Below are 14,721 nucleotides of genomic sequence, written 5' to 3' on the forward strand. Positions count from 1 at the left end.
GCTTATTATCTGAGGTGTTGCCAGTCTTGGAACCCGCTGGTCTTGAGGTCTCCTAGTATTTCTTGTCGAGAGGGCCTTTGGGTCCATAACCCTTGTTCATGAGCTCAAAATTCTGAGTGACTTGCGTGAAACGATCCGATGTAGATGTTGACTGACTCCGGGGCCCTTCTTGAGCTAGCTCAAAGAATTGGCCAAGAAGACAGCCACAGTAACTAGGGTGGCAAAAATCAGGCTCAGATGAGCTTGATGAACTCTCCCCAATCATAGTGAGCTATTTCTATCACATCACTATAGTGCTTTGTGTGCCACTCATACTGCCAAGTGACAGCTTCACCTGTCAAGAAGTCAAGATGCTGGACAACGGAAAAGTAGTTCTCAAACTGGTTCAAAGAACTAGAAGTTCAGTCTTTCCATCCTATCTATCAAAGTTGAGATTTCTTAGAAAATACGATCTGATGGGAGGGGAACTGATCTGTCAGGCTCTGCTGCTTTAGTCTGGAGCAATGAACATAGCAAAGCTCGATCCCAGTCGTCCTTTTCTGCTTGTGTTGCCTGAATGTGCTCTTCTTTGGCATCCTCGGCACCTTTTTTCATTTTCTGCTTTGCTCAGAGAGGTGCTTCTATGGTCTCCTACGCAGCTTCTCTTGCTTCTTGATCTGCTCGAAGATGTTCTTTCCTCAGCTCCTGAAGTTGTAACATGCGAGCGAAAGGATTTTCTGTATATTGAGCCTACATCTGCATCATGGCTTGCATCATAGAAACCATGTCTAAAGAGGATACATGTGCCTCCGATGTTGGAGATACTGCTGGTGATAATAACACACCTGTACATATGTATGTCTTTGAGTCCCAATGAAGGGCTATGCTAAGGCTATGAAGCTATCAATGGCTGAGGCTGTGCTGTAGAGGTTATGGCTGATCTGTCGCCATGAAGGATACAATCTTATAGAGGCTACCGGGTCTGCTGCTCGAGATACTGTTGGGTCTGTTGCTGCTAGAGATTGAGAGCTTCTGCTATGGCTGAGATCTACTGAAGCTGATGCTGTGTCTGATACTGCTGAAGGTGGAGGTTCTTCTGTGGATTCTGGCATGCTGCTAGAGGTTTAGCCACCACTGAGGATGACCCTGCTGAATGAGGAGATGATGGAATGAGAAGAGGAATGCCCCCTTCCGTACATATTGGGCTGCCGATTAGCTGACCCAGTGTCTGTCCTTCCAGATGCCACAGATTGAACCACCCTGCCGACCTGCTGATGTGGAACCTGACTGCAGCTGCTGGTCGGACCTGACACGCGACAGTCTGCGCCTGCTCCTATAGGTTGTCTGACCATACTGCCAAACTGCTCTGTGCAGATGTGGCCTGTGATGCCGATGTCCGCCGCCAAACAGGCTGGCGTCGTCCCTGCTGACTGTCCTGCTGATATGGGCTACTGGGCTGCAGCACTGCCATGTAGGCAGTCATGTCATGGGCTGCAGATGCCCATGACAATTGAAGGTATGCCAAGAGCATATGTATCAATAATGCACAAGCAAATGCAAAATGTACATTAGAATTTCCCAATAACAATTGAACATAGGCAAATATCCATTTTCAATCAAACATGGTTATATACTAGCAAATCCAGCAACATTTAGTGATACCACTGAAATTGTAAATCCCTGCAAATTCTAATTTCCAAATCACTGAGATAGTAAAGCTAAACACTCAAATATCAAAGAGGAACAACTATTTAACAGAATTTGATACGCACATAGAAAGCATTTTTACAACTTGTTGTTAACTATATACAAGAAATTCATGTTCCAAGGACTGCATGATCAAAGCACAAATCATCGAGAATCTTGCATCGAAGGAAATTTTCAAACCATCCACATCGCTCATTGCATGTTATAGAATTCCTACATCAGAAATCACATAGAAATGAAATAAATAGCCAATGCAGAGAGCATTGAGTCTATCATTGAGAGTAGCGATTATAATTGCTGGAAACATATGGTGCACACGGGGCATTTATAAATTTAACAAAGGCCTTTAAGGAAGCTATTAATCAAGTTTAACCTAGTTTTGTTATTAGGCATAAAAGCATAGAATATCGAAGAAATATGGATGTTTATCTCTTTCTTCGACATTTCAAAAGGAAGCAAGCAGCATGACAAAGATTACAGGCTTGGAGAGAAACTCTTCGAATTCAAGATCTATATAGCATAAGCAAGTTAGAAGGATGGAAACTACTTCCATATTCCAAATATCCTAGACAAGAAATTATTAACATTGCTTGAGTACGTGTGGACCACACACTTGCTTATGCAGGTAAGATGACACTGTTGCAAAGCTATTCACATCAGATTAGAAATTATAGTCCATGACAAGGGACTGAGATGGTATTGGACAACAAATAAACAGCCAAAAATAACTTTCCTCGAGAATCAGAAGAAAATTTGTATGGGTAACACAAAGGAAGGCCTCAATTGAGCTGGGCAAAATATCAAAAAGACCAGGCATTGGCATACTTCTGGAAGAGATGCACAAAAAGTATCTTCCAAGAATTCATGTAAAGCCATACGTTGCTATCATAATATAGAAAGGGTAAGAGCATAAAAACATCAGGTTACGCATACTATTGCCAACTGAGCTACAGATATACAACAATCTTGGCACAAGATGAGAAACAGCAGTGACAAAAAACGTATCGTGGCCTTTTCCCGCTTCCCTTTACATCATTTTAATACACTTGACATAACTAATACGTCATTTAACTGCGCTTAACATAACTAGTTCAGTTACAACAAATGATAACCCACTTCCATTTCCAGTGGTACCCATTATGCACCAAGTGGTTTAACTGAGACGTTATGGAACTTTTCCACGCACGAAATGGGCTATCCTTTTGCACAATGAAGTCCTTTGGGCTTAAGATTACAATGGTTTCTACTTTTGACAGGCTTTCAAACAAGTACTCATGTTGTATCGTTTCAATTTATATTTTACCCCTCCAAAATTTTCTTCAAATATCTTTTTTAAAGTAGCATCCGCATTGCGTGGCGTTAAGCTAAAACTTTATTTGCTATATGTCAACTTGTTTCTCTTAACAGAAGTCCTTAAAGTATCAATTTCAAGGAAGTTAAATTTCCAAGCATTTCGAGCATGTCGTTAAGAGATTTAAAATCACTACGTTACATCCAATCCCAATTGGAATTCACATTTCTGTTAAAACTATTTGACTCATCCTTCTTAACTGCTGCTAGTGGGAATAGGCCCTTCACTAAGGTCTTGAGCAAGATTACCCCGAAATTGAGGTACATTACAAAATGATGACAATCAACTTACATCACTGCCATCACCAATTAATAGATCCACTCTATGCATCCTTGGGGAAAGGACGCATTTTATATAATATGCCATATACATCACAAAATGATGATAACAAGGAGAAAGTGACTTACACGCCTGCCATCACCACTCCAGTAACAGCCACTCTGTACATCCTTGGTGGAAGGATACGTTTTATATAATAGGCCAGTGCAACAACATGTAATATGACTAGAACCTGCAAACAAAAACATGTGAAGAAAGATTCAAGGGACAAAAATACAAGCAAATAAGAGACAAATCAGCATACCATGCTAGCCCAGAACACTTTTATGAGATTTATGCCCTCAATCTTCAATCCAAATCCAGTATAAATTTATACACTTTCAGCATACTTACTATTTTCAAATACCAGCCACATCAAAACAAAAATTTCAAAACCTCAACATCTATAAGATTAATACTTCAGAATCATTGCATCGTTATCCACTGATAAATGTGGCTGAAGTAAGTACTTGTCCAATGCATTGAGTCAAAATCGAGGCTCTCTTCCAACAGCAAGTTCAATTCTTCACATTTTTTTGTCTACGCAAGTTATTACAAAGCATTTTTTTCACATCTATGATTAAATCGCATTAGGTACAGAGACCAAGTTATCCTCTAAGAATCTGTTGGGGTTGGCTACCCTAGAAAGAGATGCAGCGTCAAGGTAAGAAGGGAGCCCAAACACAATTTCTGTGGGTTCAATAAAGTTTTAAGGTCTACTACTTGCTCCTACATTTACTTATTAATGAGTGCAGCCGTAGAAAGGGTTTTCCCTGCTGGCATTTTGAATCAAAAGTCTAGCAGACCTGCACAGTAATCACTCTCGGTTTTACATGATGGGCTATTTGTTACTTTGATGCTGCCATAGCAACAAAAGGATTAGTAAGTGACAGCAATTTTAGGGCTGATTGGTCCTACCAGCTTCAAACTTCCAAGTTCACAGAGGCAAGTAAGCTTCTTTTGGTAACATATATCTAGATTGATGAATATGCCCGAACTCATCCTCTAAAAACACAACACATAGTGCCGTTTCAATAGTCACTCATAAGGTTGAAAACCTTAAACTCCATCAGCATAGCAGGGACTAGCTACTATGACATCTCCACTGACATCATCACCCAACACTGGATGTAGACCATAGTATAAGCATATGCTCTCACACATATACCACACATACTTGAGCATCCATTTATACAATTTTCTTTGTACTGGGATTCTGTTGACACTCAGGAAGGTGAGGTGAAGGGCAGACTCAGCTATGGCAAAGGCTAGCACTAAAGGACGAGGCTGATCAAAAAGTAGTTGACATTCTCTCCATTCAAGCTACAACTACTTGTAAAGACTATACGATTTCATTTTAGTCTCTCCCAAAGGAGCACCTAAGCATTAAACTCCTTAGACAATCTAGCTGACAGGGCATCACAACACTTAAGATACAAAGAACTTATCACAATATCAATAAGCCTGTTAAATTTATCTGGAAAGCATTTTCTGGTGGGGGCACTCGGAACTACATTGATTAAATCTCATCATAAGCACTTCTTCTTTTTTTTGGGTGAGATCTATGTAGCTTTAGTTACCCAATAGGGGAACATGCAATTACAACATCAGAAAACCTCATTGTAAGACAAGTAGGTAGGATAATCTATCTGACGAGCATGTAGACAACCAAAAAATGATTGCCTCATTTTCATCCAGAAAAAATGAAACTTGGAGAAGGTGGGATCATCAGAAACTCTATGATTGCAATCTTTCCATAGAGTCCAAAGCCCCCAATAACGAACCCGTGTGAAAAAAAGTCAAAATCCCTGCCTCTGTGGATGGATTCCAAATAACTAGAAATGCTTGCCAAACGGGCAAATAGGAAACCAAGCCATAAGGCGCTGCTGTAGAAAATGTACAAAATCTCGAGTCATAGGCAGAGGTAAGGCAAAGATTCCCATGGAGCCAGACATCTGCGACAAACAGCAGGAGCAATGTGTCGACATGCCAAGGGTTGGCCAAAAGGAATAGCTCCAAGCATCACCCTCCACAAGAAAACCTGTTGACGAAGGGAAAGTTTGCAGCTCCAAAGCTGGCGGAAAAGAACATGTTGATGAAGGGGAAGTTTGCAGCTCCAAAGCAGCCACAATCTTTTCCGCCACCAAGTTGCATTACAATTCATAGACCAAATCTGATTTGCTCAATCAGAAATCTAAGGTGGTGGCAGCAGAATCTTATACAATTTGGAAATTGTAATATCAGCCAATAGTAATGGATGAGTGGCTGAACCTTGGCAATGAAGAGCGCAATCCTGAAGGCAGTATATCATCTCAAGCTTTGGCACTGGCAAGAAGGATTGAAGCATCTGAGAAATACAACGCTAAAGAGGTTGGTAATGCAGCCCCAAACCATACCATCTAACGGCAGAAGGAAATGAAAGCAAGGTACCATTAGCATGAAGCACATCTCCCACCAACTGAATCCCTTTGAAACCAATAAAAGATGAGTGTCTAGGCGCTTGCAAGGCAAGCCGACAATCAAACACTTTTGACCAATGCAAGCTTTCAGCAAGCAAGGAATTTCCATCAAAAGTGTCGCGACCATGCCAACATAGAAAAACGAGGTAATTTGACCTTCCCTCCAGCTTCATCAATAATAACGGTGTACCCAGACACTGACACACAAGCAAATATTTATACAAAAGTCTTCATGGAGATTCTATTTTGTGTCCCAGCCCTTAAAATGAAGGGCAAACCTCATAGTTTTGATGTCTAGAAGTTATAAAGAAGCCATTCTCTTTATGCAAGCTGATTTGTTCTCCAAATAGACAATCTCAGTTTTACTCACTTTCCAGAAAAATATTGAAAGAGAGCTCTGAGAAAAATTGCTTAGGAAAGGGATTTTAAATCAACAGAAATAGATGTGATATCGATATTTTTAGTTAATTTTATGATCAAAGAGTAGCAAGTTGGACCACGCAAGTTAGAAGAAATTCAATGTTGACAGTTTGTTCACCCAAGCTATGGGGGTCGGACCCTCTTGGCACTAACAAAAAAAATGAAAAAGAGGGAAGAATGAGGCTTCAACAAATGTCCAATGACCTCCTTGTCAATAACAAGAGCTCTCAAATGTAGCAAGATAATTGAAGGGCAAGGCGCTCACTTGGTTACAGAAATTTCGAAGGACAAGTCAGCCACTTGGGGAGGACCTCCAAGCAGCATTCTGAAAAAAAAGTGGACAAAACCAGATGTATACTAACCAGTTACAAAGAACTTCAATCACATCAAGAAGATGTGTCTTATTCCCAAATTCCTTATTCAACCATGCTAACCTCTGTTTATCCAACGGCTAAAAGAATGCCAGAGTCAGGGAAAAGAAGAGACTTTAGGAGAGGCCATTCATGCAGCAATGATGTCTTATGGCACAGTTGGATCCTTAGAGAAAATTACCAAACCCTCTTGCCAAAAGAAGATTCTTAGAAGGGCTTGAATTTCAAAAGGTACTTAAAGCAGTCCACAGTCCACACAGTAAAGTATCTATAAGCTAGACAGAAACGCATATTATTACAACCCACGGATACCTCTATCCCTGATACAATAGAAAATGGATGGATGCCAGTCTTATCAAAGCATCCACCAAGCTCATGTTTCTTGCCATAACCCTCCCCAACCTTGCTTCCAAATAGAGCTTAAGGTGTAGATAATATCAAGGCAGATGGCTACCAAAGTAGCTGCAAGACCAGTCTATTGACCAAGATCACTTAGACTGCAGCAGGCAACCCAGATATGCCAAGCAAGGATGCTAGCTGTAGGCTCCAAAAGTCATCCTACGCAGGGCAAGAGTCTCTCTGTCAGGATGTTGAGGTTACACAAGCGACTTCATTCTTAATCACTGAGGCCCAGATCGAATAAATCAAAGGCCAATCGATCATCTCCTAGGTCAACATCCTAGGGCTTTTGGATAGCCGAGAAAGAATCTCGAGGGTGTGTCTCCACAATTGTCATGCTGCCTGGCAGCTCCACAGGCGATGCTAAATCATTTCCTTGGCACCATTAGTGCATCAGTAGCATGTGCCATCTGCTCTCATATACTCAAGCAAAGGGTCTATCGGAACCCCTCCATGGGCAGCCCTGCTAGAAAAGTGAGTGATACAATGCAGTCAAGGCTGGTTCACATGCAAGCCCAAAGGTCGAGAGGATCTAGTGGGAATTGGCACTTGAAACAATACGTCCGTTGTGAGGATGTCAATCCAAGGAAGCAAGCCGTGCATGAGAATGTGAGTAGTCTACTCAGAGGGATCGGCTCTAACTAGTGACAATAACTACAAATCCAAGATGGTTTACCCTCCCAAATCCAAAGTCACCACTTGAATAGGCATCAAATTAAGATAGAGTGTATCCCCATGTATCACCCCTTTCTGCCAACCACAAAAGCACACTACTATAGAGAAAATCTGTAGGCTCATTTGTGTATTCAACATGCGTGAGGAATGGGACTTTCAGCTCTAGCCTCCAATTCAATAAAATGTGAAACATCCAATGTTGGCTGCATCTTGCTTCCAGCATCTCCCCTCACCCTAAAGAAGATACATAGGTGCAAGAAGTACCTTGCCCTGTCAAAAGAGTGTGGAGTCACAAGCGACATCTCACAAATAAACCCACATGACTGCATCTATCCCTGTGGGCACTTCTCAAGGGAAAGAGACCTCCCTAGTCCAAGGCCCTAAATGTAGTCTCTCTCAAGGAAGAGAAACACTAGTCTCCATAATCCAAAGCCCTAGATGATGTAGTCTATCTCCATGTAGGAAAGGAACATGGTGGCCTTGCATCTGCCAACTAGACCCAATTGATACACATTAAGAGCTCCAAACAACCTACCATCTGAAACCTGTAACCTTGGGATGCTAGAGAAAAGGCTTTCTCCCAATATCCGCTCTGCAAACTTGAACAGAGATGTTGCTAGATCTGTATCTCCTCATTAAAGGCAACTTCATCCAAAAGGAGGACTATCTCAGAAACCCATTGAACAAGCCCTCGTCACCCCATACCTGAGAGTGTTTCAGAGATCTCAAATGGTCATGCTACAAAAGCTATTTCAATGCTTAACACCCAAAGTCAAGCTACAAACAATGAGCTGCCTAATAAGGCCATGCTTTGTATCTCTTAATCAATGGAAGCCCCAATCCCCCATCTACTTAAGGGAGGATCACGGTCCCCATGCTACCTTGGTGCAACAAGTCCACATACAAACCTGCCAAAATAGAATTCCCGACTAGTCTTCTCAATTGAATGATTCAAGAATTCAACATACCAAGCAATGACTAGCAACATATGGTTCACTACCTATGCTCTCCTTGCAAGGGAGGGCTTTTGAGTGCTCCAATACAAGAGCTTCTAACAAACATTGCCAAGAAATGTAGCAACTTGCTACTACACTAAAATTTCATCCCAAGCTAGTAACCACTGTACCGAGCCATCTGACCTCTAAGACTATTTTAAGACCCTTGGCTTGCAACTCTCTAGGAAACTTCGTTCTAGAAATTTTTCGGTGCGATCTCTTCTCTCTGCGCTCTCTCTTTGCAGATAACTCTTCCTCTCTCTCTTTCTCACTTTGCACACATTAGGGCCAGGGACAATAGTCGGGCTGGACCCCCCCGAAGGTCTTTATTACTTGAGAAACTTCTGAGTACATAAAGTTCAGCGTGCAAACTGTGTTACAAGATTTCCAAACGTGAAGAAATTACAAGGGAGCTCAAAGCTCATTTCTTTTGGCAACATGCCAACTATCCAAATCCTAGACTAGCCTTAATTACATGCCTCAAAGGGCAATTTATTGGGATCTTCATAGCACTAGGTCACACGAGCCATTCCCGGTCACTTGCTAGGCTCCATATTGCTTAGGCCTTCAACCCCTCTTGGTACCTACAATCATTAACTGAAGTGCACAACCATGGCACCCATTAATGGTTACGCTTTGCATGCAAATAATAATCTGTGGACTATTCCTAGTCATTGTGGGCATCCCCACCAAGCAAACATGTGCACATAACATAATACGAATTCTATGGTCGACCAAGGTCAACCCTCTTCATTGTAATTACGGGGCTTGACCATCAGTCGAAGCGCCTTAATTCTGGCCAAGTCTCTCCAACCGAGATTGACACACCTTGGTTAACTGAAGAGGGCGTAAGCCAAGTCTTGTTGACTGAAGTCAACCCTCTCTTACCAAACTGTGGTTAACCATCTTGGCCGAAGCCAAGTCTTCCTAATCGAGGTTAGGCTTACTTAACCAAGGTTAAGTATCTTTGACTGAAGTCAATACTTTGACCAAATAAATATAACTCTTTGAACATAATTAAATAAGTGAAGAACTCATTAATTATGATCAATAAATGGTCAACCAAAACTTTGACTTTGGAGTATTTATAGCTTAGTGACATCCCCTTGGGTTCTATTCAGTTGACCTCAACTGAAAGGCTTCCTTGTAAATATCCAAAAGTTGTGGATGATCAGACAACATGTCTTCATCCATCCACTTGGCATCCAATGCCAAATAATTTTTGAATTTTACAAGATACCTGAAAAATTCCTTGCCTTGAGGGCCTTTGGGTACAGTATGATACAATTTGTTCTAGCTGTAGGACCTCCTCCAGCTCATCCACTTCTAGTGGATCCTTTGTTACTAGCTCTTAGGCTCCGGTCCCTGAAATTTCTTTAGAAGACTCACATGAAAGGCATTGTGAATCCTCCAATGCTCTGGTAGTGCCAACCTGTATGCAACCTCATTAATCTCTTCTGCAACTCTGAAAAGGCCATAGTATCTAGGAGATAACTTTGCATACACCTTTTGCTTGCCCTTTAGCTTGTGGAGCCTACCTTTCTCCAACTTCAAAAGCACCCAATCCCCTTCCTTGAGATCTAACTGTCTCCTATGCTTATCTACAGCCTTCTTATGCTTTTCTTGAGACCTTTCTATTGCTGTTCGGACTTGGTTGAAAGCTGTCTGGAGTTCTCCGACAAACTGATTAGCTTCAAATATTTCATCTTTGGTCCTTAGGATAGGTGTCAAAATCACATTCCCATAGATATCCTCAAAGAGGACTTTCCCTATGGAGCTATGAACTGTATTATTATATGCAAACTCCATCAATGGTAGGTACTTTTCCCAGTTTGAACTTTGTTCAGCCACGTAGCATTTGAGCAAATCCAACACTGTAGAATTTGCTACCTCACTTTGACCATCTGTCTGGTGATGAAAAGAAGAAGAAAAAATCGGTTTTGTCACTTAGACAAAACCTATCCCTCTCTTGAGTTGTAACACACTCTTCTATTGCAACTATCGTTTTCAGCTCTCACTCTCCCACTCTCTTGTTCTTCTACTCTCTCTCCCTCTACAACTCACATCCATCCACCCGCTCGTAATGGGACATAGGACCTACCTACCCTTCAGGTACATCAGCCATGTGCCATCAAGAATGAGTTGCCACGGGCACATATCATATCAGCTAGTTGCCGCTTTCATACATGCGCCAATAGCAAATGCTGTCACAAAAAGAGCCAAAAAGCTTCACAGATCTGCCCAAATCGGCCTTCTGTCAAAGTGATGAGTATGACACAAAGTCACATGCCTTTGGTAAAATGTTGGAACCTGCAGACAGTGCCACTTGTCAACCACATACACACCCACACAGTGCCCCCCACATCGTGCCCCTTAGCCGTGTTGGCCTCAATATCCCAAAAGTCCCGAGAGAGATGCTTATGAGGCTATACCACATATATCTAAGGGACCCTTATGCCCCATATTGCTCGTGGGACTATTAATTAGCCCTCCAAGTCCACATGTCGCCCTAGAAGGAGAGAGAATCTCCCAACACAGTGGTGGGTGTAGACCACAGTATAAACATATTCACTCACACATACATATGCATGCACCCACATGCTTGAACAACATTTTATAAAAAGGCCTTCATATTGAGTTTTTGTCAGCGCTCAAACGTTGAAGAGTAGACCAATCTGTAATGAAGGCTAGCACAAAAAGGGAAGACTGAACAAAAGGCAGCCCGCATTCTCTTCATTCAAGCTAAAACTGCTTGTGTAACCTATTTGGCCTCTTCAATGGTTGTCCAATTGAAATGAAGGCCTTCCACTTATTCCAATAGCTCTAAGACTTACAACCTTGCCTTTTATTTCTTAAGCTTTTCAAGTGCCATAAACCACAATAACACTGCTTTACTAGCACAATGTAAATACCTATTGAGCTGGTTTCAGTTGACCTTAATACTTAAATTTTGTAATAGCAGAATTGTGTGGAGTGTCGTTCAGAATACCCAATTAACATCAAAAACTTGACACAAAGAAGGCAGCATTGAAGTCTCAATGGCAGAAAAAAACAAGGAAGGGGGGGTGACAAGCGAGCCAAAAACAAGTTAAAGGTGGATGTTGAGCTGTGGCCTGCAACGCATGCAGGGCTCATTGAGACACCATCCAAATCCAGTCATATGGACAAATTCTACAACGTGTTCAATGCTAGAAAAAAGCATGGTGTGTGCCAAATAAGGTATCTTTACTCATGTACTAAGAATGTGTTGGATCACTATGCACTTATTCAAGAAAAAGCCGATAGGGCCAAATAATTTTGATCATCTACTTAACACATCCAGCTCTTGTATCACAAATCATATTAGAAGAAAGTTGTGCCAAACAGCATGGAAACCATATCTACAGGCTTGGGTACCTAAACATGCGATCAATAGACATGGCTCGTGTGACAAACATGGACACCACTAGCACCTGGACACAAAACTTGTTCTTACTAAAGCTTGTCTGATGGAAATTTTGATAGACAAATATTGGAGGCCTTTAACAACAGATAATGACAACTTTTTCCTTTAAAAAGAATTCTGACCAGGAATGAAGCAAAATGCTCCGAAGTCATGACAGCATTGAAGCCAACAACAGGTACCAACGCTGCCAATAAAGTGCCTAAAATTACCTGCCAAGGATACACAGACAGTAGCGTTAAGCAAGAGAACTTCGTGCATCCATAAGCTAGATCAAAACTGAGCAAAAGCCTATGATCACCAATTGTTTATCTTGGGAGCAGAGTTTTGGCTCATCAAAAGCACTTACCAAAGGCGCATACGCAATGTACAAGCGTGCTGAAAATCTGCCTGTCACGAGGCATAGGAGTACATGCATTGGAATAAGATTTATGATGAATGTATAGCCCCCCCACGAGCACACCTAGCCACACGGGTTGGAAAGATCAAGTTTGATGCAAGAATTCTTAAAACATTGAGATTAGAATGTGGCAATGCTGAGATGAACTTACCATGTAGAAGTAGGCAAGAGCATTCAATGTGGCATAGAAGAGGGAGCCTGTATTGAGCGTCTGGAAAACGGAGCAAATCATAAATGCACGACCATACTGCACAACCTTAAAGTTTGGCTAAAGTTTGAATTGATTACAAAAATTGGTGAACTTTCAACGTTCAAAATACCACATGCACTTTCTGGGACCCTTGTACAATGTAGCTGTAATGTTACTTCCTTCAAATGCGAATGGGAGCTAGCTCTTCTAAGACCAGAGAGAACAGTGATTTTTTTGACCACCTTGATATACAGATAGAAGGTGAAAACTAGAGCAAAAATTGCAACTGCTTCATTATCGTAGGATCCTGCCACAGACCGTGACATGTATGAAGGAACCTGCCATGACCAAGAGAACAGTTAAGGGACATGTATGAAAGAACCTGCCATGACCAAGAGAGCAGTTAAGATTAACTGAAGGACTTCCTTAAGAACTAGGCTTGAAATTGAGGGAGCGGGGAGAGGGGGGAGAAGGGGGGGGGGGGGACTTGAAAAGACATATGCTTTTGAACCAACAGATTTCTTTGCAATGAAGACAGGAAAAGAGCAAGGGTATGTACCATGGCAATCAAAGCTGCTGCTGCGAGCCCTGCTCCTGTACCTTTCACTTCCTGACACAAATGAAGGGCATACATAAGTTTCCGTGATAGTATTAGGATTGTGCCAAAAGCTTTCTTTTATACTCCAAGCATGGTAATGTAATATATCCCCGACTACTGGCAGACATCAAGAAACTAATTTTACTGAAAGGATCACTTCAAAGAATTAATAAGCATTCATTACCTAAGACACCCATGCACCTCCCAAATAGTGACAGACAGATAGATAACATGAATCCCACAGACCTGCTGATATCTACCTGCATAATCTTCTAGCTGCAGTGCACATGTTTCCTATCTGATTGTATTTCATTATTGTACTCTAGCCAAATGATGACCTATCTGAGTCCACGAATCTGAGCTCAGGTTTTTGAAAGGGTTCAGCAAGCTAGCCTGAAGCCTTTAAACTGAGCCCTGCTCTCCCCTGTTATCATTATCGGGCATGCATTCAAACCTTCACCTTGTACTATATCTTGAAGCAGCATAGATGACCAGTAAAGCAACCCCTAGGGGAGGATCACCTGCAATTAAGAGGCCTAGAGACCACCGATTGTGGACTCTCAGTCAGGTTTTCTTGAAGTTATTGATTTCCTTGTACTCCAGCCTTGACCAAAACACTCTCCTCTATCTCGATTCTGTTAAAGAAATGTGTTTCTCACAAATATTTTTCTTGCTAGGATGATTATACCTTTGTACAATATATATATATATATATATATACCAATTGAGGTGTCGCACAAAGAAATCAAAGTGTCCATATTTTGCCAGGCTAGATGGTTGGTATTGTGGGTGATCCCGTGTCAATACTAATGTCGTTAATGTGACTGGTGTTATTTGAATTCGATGTATTGTATATTTTGATGTGTGTATATCAAGGGTAATTGTGTTGGGATTGGTTGATTCATCAAATTATTCATTACTAGATCAAGTGGCAGCTTGAGTACAGATGATGAGTTGGATAACAAATCAGAAAAATCTGTTGGAACAGCCAGTCAAACGGTTAGGGAGCTACTTAAAAGAAGTTTTGGAACACCGTAACAAGGTATTCAGGCTAGAACACAAGCTAGCGCAACAAGTACTAAAGACAAGATAACTTTGTCAGAAGTTTATTTCACTGGATATAAAAGACCACTAGTAGTTAATAGTGGTCACCAGTCCGGTAGATCCTGAATAGTGAAGGTTCTCATGTGGACTACAACCATATCATATCATCTCTCTCTCTCTCTCTCTCTCTCTCTCTCTCTCTCTCTCTCTCTCTCTATTGTACGCATGTCAATCCCATTTATTGGGACACCTACTCCAAGGAGGAAGAAAATGCACAAAAATACATAACTATGCCCATACCTGCAAATGCAAGGAGAAGCATTGCACTCATCCGCACCCGATCACACACTCTGGAGATAGAGAAAGGTGCTTG

The 14,721-nt window shown here is 41.5% G+C and overlaps 1 protein-coding gene across 1 annotated transcript in view; it reads right to left on the reverse strand.

Annotated features, from left to right (window-relative positions):
- Positions 1-14,721, reverse strand: part of STT3A (staurosporin and temperature sensitive 3-like A) — a 94,961-nt gene that overhangs the window by 45,324 nt on the left and 34,916 nt on the right. The window contains exons 6-11 of the mRNA XM_087400121.1: positions 13,266-13,316; positions 12,949-13,044; positions 12,668-12,727; positions 12,466-12,579; positions 12,242-12,328; positions 3,445-3,548 (exon numbers count right to left, since the gene is read on the reverse strand). Of these exons, the coding sequence (XP_087256247.1) occupies positions 3,445-3,548; positions 12,242-12,328; positions 12,466-12,579; positions 12,668-12,727; positions 12,949-13,044; positions 13,266-13,316 (512 nt within the window). The remainder of the gene's footprint in view (positions 1-3,444; positions 3,549-12,241; positions 12,329-12,465; positions 12,580-12,667; positions 12,728-12,948; positions 13,045-13,265; positions 13,317-14,721) is intronic.

The sequence above is a fragment of the Dipteris shenzhenensis genome, chromosome 3 (assembly GCF_047967505.1).
Source record: "Dipteris shenzhenensis isolate YYH24624 ecotype China chromosome 3, Dip_SZ_1.0, whole genome shotgun sequence".
NCBI classification, from domain to species: domain Eukaryota; kingdom Viridiplantae; phylum Streptophyta; class Polypodiopsida; order Gleicheniales; family Dipteridaceae; genus Dipteris; species Dipteris shenzhenensis.